Raw genomic sequence first — 19,510 nt, 5'->3', positions numbered from 1 at the left:
CACCTTAAACTGGACTTGGTGATCACAGAGAAATGTTCCACTTTCAATAGATCAATATGCAAACAGCTTTCTAGTGACAAATTTTGGCACAATTATCCGTCTGCACTGTGAAGCTCAAACATTCAAGTAACATAGCAATAAAAAAAACGAAATTTTGAGTGGAGGAGGACATTAAAGACTAAGTAAATTGCAGTTTCTAGATCAAACTGAGTACTGTTACTGTAAGTTTTTGCAGGCTCCTTGTATTTAATAAACTGATATGAAGTGATATTGTTACAGTATACTGATATAGGTTATAGTATTATGTTTATTAATTGTGTTTAACAACTGTGGTAAAGAGAGAAAATAAAGCGTGGCTACAGACAAAGCTAGACTATTGTTGGGATATAAGGACAATTTTCCCTCTGATTATATCTTCTGTCATAAATGAACAATAAGAGAGAATATGTGGTTGGCTGACTGGATGGATGGTTATTCGTATTAGATGGTTAGTTGTCAAGCAAAGGCAACAGTATTCAGTTTTTACTAGCAGGACCACATAATCTGAACATTCTCATCTCGGATTATGCAACAGAGCACTGGGCAAATTATAGTTTTGGCCCTCAGTGTGACACAGGCTGGTTAGGTGAAACAGCAGTTATTTCTTCTCATATGGTTCCACGTTTTCCAGAGAGAGAGACCAATTACTACAGGGAAACAAATGTTAATGAGGCACTTGACATTTAACTCCACAACACTGCCACTTTGCACCCTGCTGCTGTGTGGAATAACCGTCAGCTTTACAGGAAAGACTGGCAGCCTCGTAGAGAAGATAACAACTGCATCAGACACAGTTCTCTCACACCATGACAACAATTCAACTCATTTGCCTTGAAGGGTATACTTCTGGTTAAACTGCATGTTTTCCTGTGTTCTTGTATTTGGTGTTGGAAAGAAGTGGGCTAAGAATTAGTTTGGAGCTCAATGTTTTATATTTGACACCCAGCTGAAACTATATGAGTTATTGTGCATTTAGAGTCATTGCTCACCATTGTTATAGTGTAAATCTGTACAATGTACATCCAAAAGTTACATTTCATTAAACATATTATACAAAAAGAATAACATGTTGGAAAAGAAGCACTGCCAGATACATAAATAAATAAGTAAATAAATAAATAATAAATGGCAGAATAGTGTGACACACTGTAAAAGCTTATTCATTTAAAAGTATTTAGTTATCTTGAGAATATTATTATACAAGCCCAATGACTATATAATATAATAAATGTATATCAAATAATTGAGCTATTATTGAATTCCAAATAGGAAAATTAATTAAAGTCATGAAAAACAACCTTGCCTACCCCCCTGAGAGCTTCCTTATTACAGTCTAATGATTTCAATGTTGTTTTCTGGCGTTAGGAGAAAACAAGTATTTTTAAATGTCAGTAAAGTAAATACTCTATTAACTATTTACACCTAATTCTGATTTAGGCTTTCAAAAAAGTGTTTTATATTTCCACCTCAGCACATTAGATCCTGTATTATCTCAGGTAGGCAAGTAGAGACTCAAGAGATGAAGGTCGCACCACATGTTGCCTTTAACATTTGCACTGAGCCCATCCTGGGGGCAGAACCACAGCTAATTATTTGAAGGAGGGAACCTATTGAAGCCTTCTTCCTCATCTTCACCATTATTTCCCTTCATTTGATGCTGTAAACTGGTGCGGAGGACTTTGTTAAAGACAAGGGGACATTCAATCCAGGAGCCCAACGGTTGCTGTCGGTCTTGTGGTGAGTGATTTTGTGAATTATTATAAATTAGGATAATTCAGTTACTTCTTTAATCTAATTTTGCAAGAAAAAACTTGATCAGGTCTCATATCTCTGCATATCTATGTGTGTGTGCTGGCAGCATATTTCACAAGTGTGAATTATACTGAAAATGTGTAGACATTATTAGTACTTCTCATGTTTTCTACTGAATTTCACATTCACAGACACAGCGAAAGTAAATAAATAGAAAATTCTGTTGTTGACTGATGATGTACTGACTTCAACAGGGTTAGATTAAGATGCAAAATATGAATCTTTTGCATCAATTGACCAGCATAATAGTAGCTGTGTAGAAGGAGCAGTGTGGCAATAGCACTGAGAGCAACTCTTTGCTTCTGCAGTTTATCACAGACATATTGTGCAACATGTTAGGTGTATGTACATTCTCAGCTAACGGATGCCTCCCCCTGGGGAAGCTGCTCTACCTCCCCAGCCCTCCTCCTTTGAGACCCTCCCTGTGCCACATGCAGCTGAGACCCAGGGAGGAAAATTAACAAGCAAATTGAAACAGACTCTACCCATGACAGAGATACCTTCAATAATTTGTAACCCTGTGTATGTTCGTAGTGTGCACTTTAGAGGTGTAATAATGTTTTTTTCCTCCTTCCGCTTGATTTCTTTATCTGCGATGCATATTGTTATTTCTTGTCTAATAACTAAACATTTGATGGTTTGATGCAGGCTGGCTGCCTTGAGGGAGAAGGAGCAGTATGTCTAACAACATGGCTAAGATTGCAGATGCTCGAAAGACAGTAGAACAACTGAAACTGGAGGTCAACATAGAGAGGATGATGGTGAGTCAGCACAATGTGGAACAACAAAGTCAACTATGGAAAACACATTGCTATAGATTGTTAAGAATATGAACATGTCTTATATTTTCATATAGAGCATTAACGTAAAAATAACATTTAAAAAGCCTTTCTCATGCAGTTTATTTTTGACATTTAACAGCAAACATGAGTAAAAATTCCAGCTAATACAATCACAATTTTAAACTATCGACCACTCTAAATAAACTTAATTTACATAAGTGATAATATTTACGATGTTGACTGACCTCTCACTCTAATCTCCTGTTTTAAGAGAAGATACATCAAATTAAGATTATGTGTTATTTTAAGTTCTTCTTCACCTCCCCCTTTAAAGCAAATCATTATTTTATGCTGCAATCTTATATTTAATGCTCTATTCTAGCATTTTATTTCTCTCTTTCTATTTTTCTCTACTTTGTTTTTATTATTAGTGTGTGTGTGTGTGTGTGTGTGGGGGGGGGGGGTTAATTGTATGTTTTAATGTTTCTCAAATTGCATGTTTTTCTGTTTTATGTAAAGCACATTGAGTTGCCATTGTGCATGAAATGCACTATATAAATAAAACTGCCTCGCCTTGCCTTGCCCTGTTTGACACACACTAACACCACTCTTTTTGCACAGATATCCAAAGCAGCAGCTGAATTGATGGCCTACTGTGAAGCTCATGCTAAAGAGGACCCCCTGGTGACCCCACTACCATCCTCAGATAACCCGTTTAGAGAGAAGAAATTATTCTGTGTAATACTGTAACCCCCACATGTACATCAATACATCACTTCAATGCCAGCTTTAATGACATAGCCTACTCAATCAGAAAACCTTTTTTTTTTCAGGTGACTAATGTTACCTGAAGAACTGTTCTCCCACATGAACATGATAATGATGGCAATAAAGATTTTTTGAAAATGGGTGCAAAGTTCATTGAACCAGGTCAATGATAATGCCTCTCCTTGTGCACACAGTCTGTATCTGAGTTTATATATTAACTGAAGTTGTCACGTGTGCTCATATTATGGCACTGATGTAATCATTTAGTCATGTTAAGGTCTTAAAAGGCTAATTATATTGTTCAGTTTGTGTGCAGTCAAACCAGGTAAACACATATTTGCTCACCATCATGTTTACACTGCATGAAACATAAGCTCAACATTTAAAATGACAAAGACACGTGTTGAAGTAAATCTTTTTGTTTCAATTAATCCTGTACAAACAACTTGATTATCAAGTATTGTTTATATGCCTGGATGTCAAAGCTGTTTTTCAGGAGGATGTACCTTGGTCACAGAAACCAATGCAAATGTTGGGCGGGGCTTTTGTGATGATGTCAATACAGGTTAGAGGTTGGAGAGACAACAGGTGTGCACAGTTTACACAGACCAGAGAGCTCTCACACTCTGATAGCTGCCAAGAAACACAGATCTCTCGAATTTTGGGGAATTAGCAGCAGAAAATAAGGTATGTACCTTTCTATTGGCCACCTAACATAACTGTAATAGGAAAAGCAAATTTTCCAATTTTAGCATTTGTGAAGGAATGACATTTGGACCTCTCTTCAACATGTGAAATTTCAACAATGCAACTTGAGTCTTAATGTATGTTTAGTCACTTCAAGTCAAACAGGGATGAGCAAGAAAAACTTGTCCGACATGCGGACCTTGAACACACCTGTACTTCATATATCAACTGACAGGGAAGACAATTAGTGACAGAAACTTTAAAAGTCATGATCAAGAAAAAAGCAAATTTACATAAATAGTATAATATAAAATATTTAATTGACATTTTGATATGTTGATATATATTGTTTTATTGTGCAGCATTGGATTTTGTAATCACCAACGCTTAAGTGAGGGGAACCAGACTTACATGGCAAACATGGTAATTTACAAACAGCCCTAATGATTTGAATTTCATTTTGCAAGACAAATGAGCAGATCAAAGGCCGCCTTCTACATCCTGGCCTGATTAGATAGAGAGAGGATATAGTGCCATTGTGTTGTTTGCAGACGTTACAAGTATAAGACAACTCTAATGTTTTGGCTTAAAATGAACTATCTCTTTGTACATGTGAGACTTTCATTTGAGGGCTAGGGTTACTATATAATAAATATAGTAATATAATAAACTGACAACTGAGTGTAAAAGGCGCATGAAGTGTTCATCATTACTTCACACAAGTTCACCATTACTTACCTGATTTGTGTCCAGCTAAGTTAGTTTAGTTTTAATTTTAGTAGCTTTATTGTCATTACTGTATATTGAGGGTCAGACAACAATATAATGACATTTAGATAGCACTCACTCCCTGAGCCTTAACAACATTTAAGAGAATTAAAAACAACGTAAGACATAAAAACAACATTAACAATCTATAAGAGCAACAAAGTGCAATATGCAATATAAAAAGGTGCAAACGATAGCAATTCTCATTGTAGGTAAGTACAGTAGGACACGATCATTGAGTGTGAGCGGGATGAGGGGGATCAGGCCATGTTCATTAGTTTAACAGCTTGGGGGAAGAAGCTGTTTTTCAGTCTTGTAGTGTGTGATTGAATTGTCCTGTATCGCCTGCCAGAGGGAAGTAGTTGGAAGTGGTGGTGGCCTGGATGTGTTGGGTCACGAATGACATTTAAGGTCCTGCCCTGACAGCGGGCTTGGTAAATGTCTCCAATTGCAGGAAGTTGGGTCCCAGTGACGTATTGTGCCGTCTTCATGAGTCTTTGCAGAACCCTCTGGTCCTTCTTGGTGCAGCTGGTAAACCACGCTGTGATGACAGACCAGCTCTCCTCAGTTTCCGCAGGAATTAGAGACGCTGTTGTGCCTTCCCAATGATGGTGGATGTATGTGCAGCCCAGGAGAGGTCCTCAGTGATGGTTACCCCCAGAAATGTAAAAGTGGAGACACTCTCCACTGCTTCACCATTAATGAACACTGGCTTGTGATTTGTCCTCCTTTGTCTTCTTATTATTCAGTATGAGATTATTAGTGGAACACCTGACTGTCAGGTTTTGCTTTTTTGCTTGGGAATAGGCACAATGGTTGTTGCTTTGAGACAAGTTGGAACAACAGTGTGGTTCAGGGAAAGGTTGAAGATGTTAGTGAAGACCTCTGCCAACTGATCTATCTGCCCTGGAACACCATCTGGTCCAGCTGCCTTCCTCGTGTTGATGTTGCCCAGAGCCCTCCTGACCTCATTTGAGTCCAGAATGATTGTCTGATGATCTGGTGGCAGCCTGTCCATTACCCTGGTGTTGTTATCTGCATCAAAGCAGGCAAAGAACCTGTTAAGGTCCTCTGCTAATGAGGGGTTGCTGCTTTCAGTATGATTGTCATTCTTCTTGTAGTCCATCATGACCCGTACGCCCTGCCACATACGTCTGGAATCATTATTGGTGAAATGTTCCTCAATCCTTAGTAATCCAGTAGCTGTTTTTTGCTACCTTAATGCCATGTTTAAGATTTCTCCCTGCTAGGCTATAGTGTCTTGTAGTTGTGTTGTTGCATCATCAGGCCACACTCTAACTTCTCTGCTAGTTGGCTTAGCTCTGTTGATGAGTGGTTTGTAAGCTGAGAGAGGTGATCGGACTGTCCAAAGTGAAGTCATGACACAGCCTTGTATGCATTGATCATGTTTGTGTAGACATGATCTAACATGTCATCTCCCCTGGTTGGGCATTTAACATTTTGATAGAAACTGGGTAGGACTGACCTGAGATTAGTTTAATTAAAGTCTCCTGCTACAATGAAGGCTCCTTCAGGGTGGGAGCTGAGTGTAGCTGCTCCAGTGCAGGTCATGTCATGATGCTCATTTATAAATGGTTACAGACTGAATATTCAGTTCAGTGAAGATAAATTCTTCACATAATTCTTAATCATAATTCTTAATTAATCATTAAGTCACTATTCTTTCATTATCTGTTCTCTCAAACAAGAACCCGCCTATACTGTACTTTACTGCATGTAATGTAAGACCAGTAACAAAACGTCAGCAAACACATATATTTCAGTGTCATGGAAGTTATTTTTTTTTTAACAGTAACAGTTTTTTCTCACCAACATTTTTAAATACTTTGAAAAGAGGTTACACTTACTTGTGTGTGTGTGTTCATAGGCTACTTTTGGGGACAGATTACAAACTTTGGACCAGTTAATTGGGGACTTCTTTCTTTCAATTGTTGTTGCTGTGCAGTGCTGGTAGATGGGTTAGGTGTATGTCCTGTATCATCTTATTTATATTACTTATATTTCTTTGAGCTGAAATGATAAAACACTATAAAAAATAAAGTTTGAAAAAAGAGAGAGAGAATAAAGTAGGCCTACTTACATGATGATGTTAACCTATAATAACTTTTATGTGAGGCACAGACATTCCCTGACTGTAGGCGTGATACCTTTTGCTTGTAATTATCACATGACATATCATAAAATAAAGCTACCTGCCTGCACTTTAATCTTAAAGCTGAGTCAGTTAACATTTAAAGGATATGACAGTTAACTAAAGAAATACCCATCTTAAAATGTATGAATATTGATTATAATGGTTTATTTCTTGTGTTTTAGGCCCAACGATGGCCAACTTTGGAGGACATGCCATCCCTGGCACTTTTTTCCTGTTCTATGGCTTTTGGCTGGCGGTGAAACACACTCTGCAACACTACTGGAGGACAAATCAGCCTAAAGGAAGACAGATTTTGCCTCCTTCCTTTAAAAGAATGGAGTATATAGAGGGAGGACTCAAAATCTTTGCTGCATTTGTTGGTAAGTGTTACTTCAGTCATCTCCATTATTGGAACACTCTAAACTTGTTCTTGTCTTGTCTCATTTGTCTGATGTTATCCTATCACAGGTATTATGGTTGAACAGTTTGTGGTAGATGGGCCACATGCCCACCTATATGACACAGAAAATAAGTCATGGGTCAAGCTGATGAACTGGCAGCACGGCACAATGTATCTGTTCTTTGGGATCTCCGGAATAGCACTGGTTGCCAGTACTGCTTCCAAAATGGTGCCAGTTGGTGTTGACCGCCTCGCTCTCTCCTTGGCTCTTTTTGTTGAAGGTAAGCTGTGTAGGAAGTGAGGTTTCAGTGATATATTTTCTTCTTCATACGTGACGTCATATATGTATTGCTGATGTTTATTTGACCTATGTTTTGTTTTTGTCTCTCCGGTATCTTGAAGGGTTTCTATTCTATTTCCATGTGCACAATCGGCCCGCGCTTGATGCTCACATTCACACCCTGCTGCTAGTGGCAGTGTTTGGTGGATCAGCCAGCACCATGTTGGAGGTGTTCATGAGAGATCACATTGTTTTAGAGCTACTCAGGGCATGCCTGTTCATCTTGCAGGGCTCATGGTTCTACCAGGTAATTAGCGAAATGCATTGGGCCATTAACTATAAACTGTGTATGCATTTATTTCCTTTATTCTATACAACCAATGGATGTCATTAATTTCTGTAAGCAGTTCTAGTATCAAATTGATTTAATTCATGAGTATTCATAGAGACTTAAAAACTGCTTTGAAACCCAGACCTCAAACCCTCCTCTTCATCAAACAAATACTGTTTGACACTCCGCTCCTTTATGATACTTTGTCATTTCAGATTGGATTTGTACTTTACCCATTAAGTGGACCAGAGTGGGATTTGACAAAGCATAACAACATCATGTTCGTCACTATGTGCTTCTGCTGGCATATAGCTGTGGCCCTGCTTTTAGTCGCCTGCACCTTTGCTGTGGTTTTGCTGTAAGTATCAATGTGTAACACAGAACATGGTCAATCCATCATACAAAAAAATGAAATTAAATCAAAATGATACATCACCATGTTGTCCACCTGTTCACTTACCTGATATGTACATTAGCATTAAATTCAATTGAAACTGAATTGATTTCAAAAGCAGACACTTAATATTTATTGTAAAAGGTCACAAAGGGCTATATGATTATTTTACCCTGTATTTTTATGTTATTATACAGGGGAAACTAATATTGATCACAACATATACTCGTAATAGTGGCTGGGTTATAACAACTTAAAGCTTACTATGTCTGATTTTTCTGAACTACGCACTTGCTTGATGACCTGTATTTACAGGTACCCTTAGAAGTTTTTATAGTCAGCATGTTTTTGTTTACACTCAACATTCATGCCCATAATTCATTATGTCTTTAAAGCCTGTTGAACATGTTGACTGTTAAAACATTTAGTAAGCATGAGCCCTTTCTTTTAAACTTGCATTATTTACATCTACTTGCTATCTTTTTATCTTCTTTATTTGGTTCATTGCTACTTTCAGAGTGCTCAGCAGTCACCAGAAATGTGTAAAACATTACCCTTATACTTGCTTATACATCCATGTGCGCATACTGGTAGAACGTGAGCACTAACAGAGGTCAAAATTTAGGACTGCATTACAATCTATTTTGGACATTTTAGATATTTGGTTAACTGTGAATAGACTGAGATGGAAAGCTAATTGTGGCTGTCTAATCCTTGTTATCCACGTTTCTCTTTTTCAAACAGCGCAGTGAAGCGACTCTCAGGAAAGGGACACGACATAGAGATTGGAATGCGACAAACATCCTCCAGTTCAAACTACCAGAAAGCTTTGCTCGAAGAGTCGGATGAAGAGTGAATCCTTTGTTGTGTTTTCTTTGCAAATTTAACAATGATTTCAAATCTGTTTTTCTGTGTCAGCTGTTTTGTACAATGCACTTTCATAATCTTTTGTATTAAAAAAACAAACAACACAACTCAATTTCAAAGTTGTTTCAAAATGATCTATTATAGTATTTTCACATATGTACCATGAATTGTAACCTGAAATGTATGATCTGTTAACAAATGAAATAAACACCCGAAAAGAAAACTATACTAATAATATATTAAGACAAATCAACAAGGAACAATATTTACATCAAACCAACTTATGTCCCACTAGTATGACATTTCCCATCACTGTATCACATCAAACAGTTGTATAAAAAACTGAACTAATTTAATATGAATTGACTTCAGGTTATGTTTAGGTGAAATAACAGCAGAGCAGACTTTTCAAAGTCTGTCAACCACTGAAGGAAAATTAAAGTTTTGTGCAGAATTTCTATGAAAAAGATGCAGGCTGAGTGAATGTGGCTGTAGTTGTCAGCCTAGTGAGTAGTAATCATAACTTACTTTTCATTACATTTGCATTACACATCATGTAGAATTCAATTCAAAAAAATTAAATTTAGTTGAATAATCATTTTCAACATGTGCTGATACTACTTTGCATATATCATCCAATAGATAAAGTGTAACAACAACAAGCCAATAGCATTTATGCAGAAGATCTGTGTCTGGCATTTATGGGGATTATCCAAATTGAAAAGAAATAAAAGGTGTATTACACACTGTAATAGCAATGTTACAAAAAATCTTCAACTTACAGGAAACGAGTCAAAAGGCTTTGGAAAACCTTGAGAAACAAAGATACTCAAATTAATTAATACAGGCAGTAATAATGTGCACTAGACCTATGATTTGTTCCTGGCTGATGGGATAAGATCATTGTTGAGGTGCAGGAGGGGGATCAGGTGCACATTTTGGTGAAGGTGCTGTTGTTACTACAACTGTGGAGACAGATTTCGGGGAGCCAGTTGCCATGTGCTGCTGGAGCTGCTGCGCTGGAACCGTCTGGATGCGAACCTTAATAAAGATAGACAGACAATTATCAGTGAAGAGACTTATTTAAGGTGATCATATAGCTCAGTATCAGTGCAGTCATAAGAGACAGTATAAGAAAGATTATCCATGCTCTCAAACACCATGACACATTTTTTCATTCAGATTTTGGTGACTAATGACAATTACGGTTATCTTTTCATGCTTCACAGTGGTTTATACTGTACTGTAAACCACATATTAAAAATCCATTTGGAATTAGTAAGTTGAATGGATGTTATGAAAAGCATTTTTCCTTTTCTTGGAAATACTTTCTTATTTGTGACATGTAAACTAACCTGTGTGGCTTGTCCTTGTTGCTGAAGCTGCTGGAACTGTTGTGCAGTGACAAAGCTGACTGGTTTGTTCCCTGCGATCAGCTTTGTGCCAGCAGGCATGGTGGTCAGGATGATGTTCCTTCCCAGACTGCTGATACTGCTCAACAGAGGAAAACAGAGGAATAGGACAAAACATGTCAGTCTACAAGCCAAACTCATAGCTGTGGAGGTGGACCCTGTAAAGAATAATGGATGATATCTATAAATATAAATATATTTAAGAAGCTCCAAAATAACCAACAAAATCTACAAAAAAACCCACAGAAATAAATAGTTGCAAGATAATAATAATAATAATGACGAGTGAGAACCAACAGGGGGATACATATCAGCGCAATGAATGTGACAACACATTAAAATATATAGTAGAAATCAGTTTCCAACAGTTTGAGTTTCATTTATTCTTTAGAGTCAGAAAATATCTTAAGAGAAATATTTTCAATAAAAAGACAAAGGGAAAGAAAACAGTGCAGATGATGAGACTTACTTTGGATTAAGGCTTCCTTTCACAATAGGTGTGGTCACTACACTTTTACTTTTAAGTGGTTGGTTGAGGACAGAGAGGGGCACTGTGATCCGTGCAGGTAACTTCCCCTATAATGTGGTCGAAAGAGAGGATTATTCCAGAGTCACCTGAGTATCAAAAGGTGTGGTAAGTACTGAGACATGGTTGAGGAGTGTTTCTTAAATAAACAATGCAGATATCTCTGCTGCGTGTATAGAGGCTAAGACCTTGCTGTTAAGTAATAGCAAGGTCTAAATTCCAATAATTGTGAAAATGCTTATAATTTACAGTTAATTTAGGGAGTAGAGTTGTGTTTAGAAATAATCTGATGAGTTCATCATTGAATAATTCATATTCTCTCTGAGGGAGAAATATGCAAACCATTAAATCAACTGTCCAGTGAAGCATTTGAGTAGAAAAGTTTAGTCAGAAGTCAAAGTCTTCACTTATCTTATTATCTCAGTATATCTTATATTCCGATATCTAGATTCAGATTGTGTCTATAGCCAGCTGAAATAGACTGCAATTAGATAGCTTATAATGATATAATAATTATCATTTCAATAAATAAAAAGATTGTTGATGACAATGTCTGTCGAATGTAAATGCTGAAGATTTCCAACCAAACCAAAGGGAATGATGGAAAAAAGTTACATTTAAAATATGCAAAGGAAGAGAGCATCTCTCTTACTGTTTGTGTGGTGACCACTGTAGCAGGAACCTGCCGCACAGTAGCTGTAGCTGTTCCTAGTGTCAGAGGTGAGCCTGAGACTCCGGGGGCCACTGTGATTCCCTTCGCACCAGCCACTACACTGGCAGCCATGGTCACTACATTAGCACATGTGGACACTGTGAGTGGTTTACTGCCAGTCGTGGTCGTCATTGTGATGGTCTGACCCTGTTTCTGTGGAATGACACCGAGGCCAGGCATTATACGAATTGTGGCGCCACTCTTGTCAGGGGAGGAGACGGTGGAGAAGGTCCTTGATTTTTGGTCAGCCACAGTGACAGCCAATGTTGGCATCAGACGTATGGCTGTCTCTCCTGCTGCCTTCAACAAGGTGGAGGTAACGGGGCCTGCTTTAGTAGTCTGTGCATCCCCTGTACAGGATGTAGCACTGGAGACAGAGGAAGGCGATGGGTGGGGTGGTGTCACATGGAGAGTGGCTGATATGCTCTTGCTGCCTGTGGCACCAGTGCCCAGGAAGTCGGGGGTGAGTTTGACTGTTGCAACTGGGGATTTGGCAAGAGTTGCCATCATGTCCGGGGTGATCCGAAGCACCGTCTGACCTTTAGCATCTGTGGTGATGGAGGATGGTGGAAGACGTAGGACATCTTTACCCTGGATTCGTAGGTTTGTTGCAGTTATTGGAATTCCTGCTCCTCCTGAAGTCTTCATTCCTAATTGGCCTGTGATAGAGACCTTTAAAAAAAAAAAAAAGAAAAAGTAATACACCCATATATAAATCCTATAATCATTAATATGGCAAATTCAGATTTCCTGCACTTCCTTATCAAAGCTGATGCAATTATTGTTAGAATTTTTAATATTTTGATTACATTTTCATCTATTTTCATCTAGCTACCTGTTTTAAAACACATTTTTGCTGTTCTTGTGAAAATTCTTGATGCTAATTTTTATTTTTTAAAGAAATTAAATGTCTTCTATTATGGTCAGCTTCATAAACTGAAGACCTTTTTCTGCTGAAATCGGAGAAAGGCCTAATTTTCCTACAACTGTAGGTGGAGTTAAATAAGTATTAAGTTTGAGGGCAAAGCTCCTACACTGACTTTCTAACTAACCAAACTAATAAGCCAAGTGGAGACATTTTAGATGAACTAGCTGCTCAAATATCTCAGTTAAAATAAATGAGTTCACCTGTTTGATGTTAGGGCTGGCAACTCCTTGCAGCACAGCAGGTGAGGTAGGGTTATTAGCTGGGCTACTAGGTGATCCTATTTGAGGTTTGGTCACAGTTACAGTGGAGACAGACAGGGTGGGTGGCACCTGAACTGGACTACTAGAAGACTGACTCCTCAGAGGCACTGAAACCATGGCCTATTTATACATACACACAAACACAGAAAGAAGCCGTTATACATATGTAATGTGCAATGTAAACTTTTAACACGGCTCATCGCTTTCTTTTTTAGGTGTCAGTTTTTCTGGTTACCTGTGAAATGCCCTTTGCTGCCACTGAGACTGGCATCCTGATCTGGTGAGGTGTCTGGTGTACAAGCGTGGCCTGCTGACTTCCTGCTGCAGCACCAAGACCTGATTGAGCAGAAACAACCCGTACTTGAGGGAGGGAGCCTGCCGCTAGGTGGCTCACAATCCGAGCTGCATGTTGGGACGTGACTGGCTGTGATACTGGTGGACCAGTCTGAGTGGTGGGTAAGATGGTTCCCAGCTGGGGTAAAGAGGGAGGGGACACAAGGAGAACACTGGGAGAGAAGAAGCAGTGGACGAAAGCAGAGTCAATTACAAAGTGAACAAATATAACATTCATGCAGTACCAGTTAAAAGTTTGGACACACTTTCTAATTCAAGTGAAAGGGAAAGTATGTCCAACTTTTGACTGGAATTGTATGTATTTTTAAAACACGGATAAGAACAAAAGGTTTTGCTTCACACTCACCCTGGGCTGGTTTTTATTGTATCTGCGACTACAGTCTTTGTTGGTGTGGTGGCTGTGCAGGGTAAGGGTGACTTAGGGGTTCCAGGTGTGTTTGGGGTGGGTGTTGAAGGGGTTGGTGACATTGGATTGGAGCCTATATCCTGTCCTGCCTCCAGACATCCAGGGGTTTTACTGACTCCGTCTTTACTTCCGGACTTCTAAAAAATAAACCAGACTTAAAGATCACAACAAAATTTGGTTCTGTAACACTGATAAATAACCTAAAACTCCATGCGGGAAAGCAATACTTACAATAATAGTAGCACAACTTCAGTATTGTATTCCATACAGTGAAGAACAAATGGAGCTAGGTGTTATATTTTTCTGCAGTAAAATAGAGACAGAGCACTCACAGGCTTTGAAGCAGGCTTAGGTTTCTGCTGTAGAGCTTTTCTTGCTTTTGCGGCAGCAGCTTGAGCCTGGTGAATCCTCTCTGGATGGGAAGATCAAGCATAAAAATGAAGAGATTTCCCTTAGTGGTCTTCAAGAGCAAAATAATATGTTGTGAGACACTTTGTTTATGTTCTACATGTATGTACACTTGTAGTGTGGTTTCAAAAAATAAAATAAAATGAAGGGGCAAGCAGGATGATAAAATCAAAGTTGGACATTTTCTAATTCTACACACTGTGGTTATAAAAAAACATAAAATAAGTATTAAAATACAATTCTAGTCAAAGATTTGACATTTCACATAAATGAGAACGTGTGTCAAAACTTTTGACTCCTACTGTATGTGTCAAGCAGAGCTACAAGGGGTTAAAGAAATAAGTCTTGTCTTAAGACAGTGGTGGATAATGAAACTACATGGCTGCATTTGGAAACTACAGGATTAGAGATTAGATTTGCCCTTTGAACAAATGTTAAGGCTGAGCATTAAATGTCTCAGTAAGTTGTTTTTAATGTAACATTTTGTAATTAGAAAAAGAAAACCCTACTATCACCACATTCTTTCTTACCAAACTCTTCTTGACTCCTATTGCGGTGTAGGTAAATCCACAGTTTGCGGCCAATGTCATACTTCACACATGGGTCTTTCTCATAGTGAAGTCTATCCAGGGCTCCACTGACAACCGTGTTCACCTAAAAGGCAAAGAAAGCCTCTTACTCACAGGGAATGTCACCGTAAGACAACAGCTTACAGGCAGCAGCTGCCTTTGGTTCTTACCCAGACCAAAACTAAACAATCTAGAAAGCTGACAGCTTAGTCATACAACAAGTTATTCTGCCAGAGTAATATGAAGGATTTGAAGGATTAAAAGGAAAAAGGTAAATGTATCACACCTGTGCACTAGTGACATCTGGAGCAAGAAACTGTGAGTCTTTCAGCAGTTCACAGATCTCTGCCCTGGTTCCCTCTCCGTTGGGTAACCTGGCTGCTGCATCCCGCACTAAGGAAGAAAGAGAACAGAAGGCAAAATTAATATGACTGGTTTCCTTTGCACATACTTAAAGCACTGGGTCCCCCACACCCTGACAAAGTCTTGAGTAAAACAGAACGTCTAACCCAGAGAGAGAATGGTGACATATGGTGGCCGGTCTGAGCGGAGCAGTGTGTGCTCCCTGGCCTTGTTGAGAGACATCTCCTTATCAAACACCCCTTTAACAGGCCCCACCACAGATTCAAAACCGTGCATCCTGAAGGTGAAGGCTTTATGTGGTTGGTTGTATCTTTGCTGCTCCTAATAAACACACAGGATTTGTAAGGATTTGTAAGGATAAAAAAATGACTGCTATTCAGCACAGAAATTGTCAAAGGAACTGAAAACAGATCACATCAAAATGAGAATCACAGGAACCTAAACAAACCTGGATTTGAAACACCTGTCTCTCATTTCCAGTGCTGGGCCGCACCACGTAATCAGTCGAACTGTTTGGTTAGAGATATTACACTGTTTACTTCAACAGTCTTAATACTGCAACATATAAATATATATTATATATATAAAATATCTTATCTTGGTATACTATCATGGTATGCTATTTGGTATTTGAAAATCACATACAATTCATATATGAAAAAGGCATGCTTAGTCTGACCAGAAACTCCCCATAAAAACAATCCAAAAACAAAATCAATTACTTTTCTGTCAAACAACTGACTTCTTGCATAATTTCTCAGCATGATGTGATATTTGAAATTATTGATTAATAACCGAATCTTACACTCTCGGTGTGGGCGAAGTCATCTCCATGAGTTCTTCATTTTCAGTCTGGGGATAACATATATATATTAATAAATAAATAAATAAATACAGTATAATGTAACAATAGCACAATAATTTGAATTCTGTAGTGTTAATACTAAAGCTGTGTAAATGTATAATATTTTAGATTTGTGATACCTTGACAATTAAATCTTTTGAGTCCAGCCACAGCTGACAGAGAGCACTGAGATCTTTCTCTGTATCCTGAGTGGGACCTAAAATAAGTGATGGACTTTAACCTCACAGAATAGAATGAGCATGAACACCAAGCAATCTACTTATCAGGAATTTCAATAGTCTACCCTTCTTACCAATCCATCTCCACTGCTGAGATTCTTCTGTAAATTCCACAAATGGGGAAAAGCCACTGGGCAGTGCCATCATGCCATCTGATTGTCACAGGGTTGGAGAAAAATATATGAATATCTTGCAGTGGGAAAAAAAAAGAAAGCCGGACCATTGTAGTGTACATGACTGTAACTACTTACCTTTAGTCTCTCCTGCAAGAAACTGCAGAGCTTGAACAACCAAGTCGGACCAACATGAGGCAGAGGAAAACCACACATTGAGGGAACTGGCTGGAGAGGATTGCCACATTTGAACTTTCTCCTCTATCTGGGAACAGATCAAAGTGTAATTGTTAAAATGATTGGTCAGGCCTGTGCTTCAACTTACAGTATATAATGCATGTGAGACTCTGTGATGAATAAATACCATTAAAGTACTGGTGAGTTGTTCTGCCCTCACGATAGTCTCCAACAAGCTGAAGAAACTGACAGCTATTTCCTCAACCATAACTGGGCTGCTCTGAGACTCTTCCACCATTCTGTAATATCAAAGGTTATTTACATTAGTCTTAGATTACAGAAGACCCACTTCGTATCTGGATAATACTATCTGGACACAGTGACAACAGTGTGATACTAGACTCACTCTTCTTTGATGTTGGTCAGTGGAGTAGATGGTGTATCTGGCAGGGAGTTGATGATGTTTGCTGGTGGAGCTGAGGGGGTGTCTAAAGGGGTGATAGTTTCACAGGGATCCTCAGATTCCACTTTTATTGTCCTCATTTTCTTCTTCCTTCTCTCATCTCTCATCTTTTTTTTGGGCAGAGACAGATCAAAGAGTGCTGCAAGATAAAAAGACAGAAACATGTCAACTTTTTGTCATAAAATTTGAGGGAGGCAAGACATTTGTTTAGGGTTATTTTCATTTTTTAATTGGTTTACTCACGCATAGTCCCCTTCCGACCAATATTAGCTCTTGAGAGAATGTCTCCGAGGTGGATATCAGAAGTCATCAAGTCTGGATGGTCCTAAGGAAATAAAGCAGTGATATATTGTACAACCTAAGATTAAACCATATCTGTTTTTCCCCTCCAGCAATCACTTACTGGCTGTCGCTTTCTCTTCTCTCGATGGTTTTGCAGCATGTTTTTTAAATCTCGCTCTCCTAGTTCCATTTTCTCTGTAAGAAATTAAAATATTTTAAGACATTGTATCCACTGTGCTAAAATATAAAGACAGTGTCAGCTGGGTATTGAAAGAATCACTAACCAGTGGTCTTCATGTCTTGGGTAGAAAGGCTGGGCAAAACTCTCAGCGAGACAGTGGGTGTGGGAGAGGAAGGTGATTGTGGTGCTGGTGTCCATAATGATATATCTACAAGGTTACACAATGAGACACGCAAAAGCACTATTTATGTCAGCTTTATACATTTGCTTTTCTTCACTTGAATTTCATTCTAATAATTTTCAAACCCATCTTCATTTTACATTTCCCTCTCTTAACAAAATGTGTACCACCTACTATTGGTTGTTTTGCTACAACCTAAATTAGCTTGTGAACTCTTCCAATAGAAAAGTACTTAAAAAATGAAAAAAACTAATATTGTAAGCTGTGATACTAATGAAGAACAGACTGACCGTCATCATCGGATGAAGCATTGCTGTCCCCACACTCTGTTTTGACCTCCTTTAATATGCGACTCAGTCTTCTTCTGACCCTTGGCTCCCGCATTTCAGCATGAGTCTTGTTCGGTAGCTTTCTTTTTGGTGGAGAGTCCAGACCATTATGAACTGCATACTCCAGCAACTCCTACAACAAGGAGACACATTAAGAGCAGCTGCAGAGAGAGAGAGAGGGGGGGGGGGATGCTATGTGCTTCAATTCTTTTACAAAAAATACCTTTCTTGAGACAAGGATCTGTTTCAACAGTCTGTGGTAATACTGCTGAAAGGAGTACAACTGTCGCTTCCTCTGGGACTTGGCACACAGTTGTCTGTATTTGACCACCTCAGGATTGAAGTAACCATCTGGTTAGAAATAATAAGGGTCATGATGAGATAATGCTTCAAAAATGCAGTCAGTATAATATAGTTTTGTGTTGATTGGTAAATTAATGCTGTGATTACCTCTGAATAGCTTTTGTGCAAGATGAAGGGGATTTCCAAAATTAAAATTTCTGTTGTTAAATAGGTCGCTGATGGTGCTGTCCTGCTCTGCAACCTTGTTGTCGGGAAACTGTGGCAAGAACTGACGGAGGCGCTGCCTCTGGGAATCTGACAGTACTTCAGTCCATGTGCTTTCACTCATCACAGAGAAGAAAATTTCAGGCTGTTGACATAAAAGATAAACAGTGAAAATTGATGCATCATCTGCAGTTTTCTGTGAACAACCCAACAAAGCAAGAGAGAGCAACTCACATCTTCAAGTAGGTCCTCTGGGAGGCTCACTCTACAATTCCCCAGCATGCACTCCTCAGTGATTTGTCCATCGTTTTCTTCTTTCGGATCAAGAGGGTCTGTAAGCATATGGGTGAGCGCATCCATCCTTCTCCTCTGTCCCAACCTTAATGTTTTCACACCGAAAGCACAAACGATTACAAAGGCGCGTATAACTTCGTTTAAATCTGCAGACTGATGCCTTTATTTCTCGTCCTTCGACTAGCACATGTTGTTTGGTGTATGTCATAGGAAGAGCTTGACAGTGAAGTGCTAACAACGACAGAGTATCATTAGAAAGCATTCACCAATGTCAAAACACTAGCCACTAACGCACTGCTGTTAGCGAGCTATGCTACCAGCTAAGTTAGCATGAGGGCCAGTTGTAGTTTACATTACTGTTTCGGTTTTCAACGCAAACACACTAATAATGTATGGCATATGTGCGTATGCTCACGTTGATGTTTCTGGTTAAAGTCTGTTGATAATACTTACCTTACACTGTTTTGTGTTTTGGAAATGAACGAGGGAAGACTTTTACCGACGTACCGTCCCCTTCTTCTACTGACACTGGATGCTGCTGCGCGCTCAAATTGTTGCATTACTGCCCTCTTCTGGAGTCAATTTACTCCTACAGCGTCCTGATTGTTAGCTTCTAACAACCATACAGTCTATCTATGCTAACAACCCTGTCTATCGTTTTTCCAACCCACTTAAGTTA

The 19,510-nt window shown here is 38.8% G+C and overlaps 3 protein-coding genes across 4 annotated transcripts; 2 read left to right on the top strand and 1 right to left on the bottom strand.

Annotated features, from left to right (window-relative positions):
* The first annotated feature begins 2,528 nt into the window (after window positions 1-2,528).
* Window positions 2,529-3,383, top strand: gng8 (guanine nucleotide binding protein (G protein), gamma 8). The gene is made up of 2 exons (XM_053331729.1): window positions 2,529-2,612; window positions 3,255-3,383. The coding sequence occupies exons 1-2, from the start codon at window positions 2,529-2,531 to the stop codon at window positions 3,381-3,383; spliced, it is 213 nt and encodes a 70-aa protein (XP_053187704.1).
* A 594-nt stretch (window positions 3,384-3,977) lies between these two features.
* On the top strand, window positions 3,978-9,668 carry tmem45b (transmembrane protein 45B). Its single transcript, XM_053331879.1, has 6 exons — window positions 3,978-4,088; window positions 7,194-7,391; window positions 7,480-7,692; window positions 7,814-7,998; window positions 8,238-8,380; window positions 9,161-9,668. The coding sequence occupies exons 2-6, from the start codon at window positions 7,202-7,204 to the stop codon at window positions 9,270-9,272; spliced, it is 843 nt and encodes a 280-aa protein (XP_053187854.1). The 5' UTR covers window positions 3,978-4,088; window positions 7,194-7,201; the 3' UTR covers window positions 9,273-9,668.
* On the bottom strand, window positions 9,669-19,293 carry nfrkb (nuclear factor related to kappaB binding protein). 2 transcript variants are annotated; one of them, XM_053331877.1, is made up of 26 exons: window positions 19,285-19,293; window positions 18,772-18,916; window positions 18,481-18,682; window positions 18,254-18,381; window positions 17,992-18,163; window positions 17,624-17,728; window positions 17,461-17,534; window positions 17,301-17,382; window positions 17,001-17,226; window positions 16,782-16,893; window positions 16,556-16,682; window positions 16,379-16,456; window positions 16,206-16,282; window positions 16,027-16,073; window positions 15,670-15,730; window positions 15,368-15,542; window positions 15,145-15,251; window positions 14,820-14,943; window positions 14,214-14,293; window positions 13,822-14,018; window positions 13,357-13,627; window positions 13,062-13,241; window positions 11,874-12,605; window positions 11,165-11,271; window positions 10,639-10,774; window positions 9,669-10,324 (listed from the first exon to the last, which is right to left on the bottom strand). In XM_053331877.1, the coding sequence occupies exons 2-26, from the start codon at window positions 18,895-18,897 to the stop codon at window positions 10,184-10,186; spliced, it is 3,867 nt and encodes a 1,288-aa protein (XP_053187852.1). In that variant the 5' UTR covers window positions 18,898-18,916; window positions 19,285-19,293; the 3' UTR covers window positions 9,669-10,183. The 2 variants fall into 2 exon arrangements, with proteins under 2 accessions (XP_053187852.1, XP_053187853.1); XM_053331878.1 differs by having other exon boundaries at window positions 17,001-17,196.
* Window positions 19,294-19,510: the final 217 nt, after the last annotated feature.

Source organism: Scomber japonicus, chromosome 13 (assembly GCF_027409825.1).
Source record: "Scomber japonicus isolate fScoJap1 chromosome 13, fScoJap1.pri, whole genome shotgun sequence".
In the NCBI taxonomy this organism is placed as follows: domain Eukaryota; kingdom Metazoa; phylum Chordata; class Actinopteri; order Scombriformes; family Scombridae; genus Scomber; species Scomber japonicus.
Note: the sequence above shows the minus strand (reverse complement) of the source record. Positions and strands in the feature narration are given on the sequence as shown.

Bases quoted from the DNA above. Each gene is read 5' to 3' on its own strand.
- nfrkb (XM_053331877.1), bottom strand. From the start codon at position 18,897: ATGGATGCGCTCACCCATATGCTTACAGACCCTCTTGATCCGAAAGAA. The intron at 18,382-18,480 runs GTAATCACAGCA...ATTTCTAACCAG, and splicing joins TGCACAAAAGCTATTCAGAG to ATGGTTACTTCAATCCTGAG. The intron at 14,019-14,213 runs GTGAGTGCTCTG...TTTATTTTTTAG, and splicing joins CTAAGCCTGCTTCAAAGCCT to AAGTCCGGAAGTAAAGACGG.
- tmem45b (XM_053331879.1), top strand. From the start codon at position 7,202: ATGGCCAACTTTGGAGGACATGCCATCCCTGGCACTTTTTTCCTGTTC. The intron at 7,999-8,237 runs GTAATTAGCGAA...TTGTCATTTCAG, and splicing joins AGGGCTCATGGTTCTACCAG to ATTGGATTTGTACTTTACCC. The intron at 8,381-9,160 runs GTAAGTATCAAT...TTTTTCAAACAG, and splicing joins ACCTTTGCTGTGGTTTTGCT to CGCAGTGAAGCGACTCTCAG.
- gng8 (XM_053331729.1), top strand. From the start codon at position 2,529: ATGTCTAACAACATGGCTAAGATTGCAGATGCTCGAAAGACAGTAGAA. The intron at 2,613-3,254 runs GTGAGTCAGCAC...CTTTTTGCACAG, and splicing joins TCAACATAGAGAGGATGATG to ATATCCAAAGCAGCAGCTGA.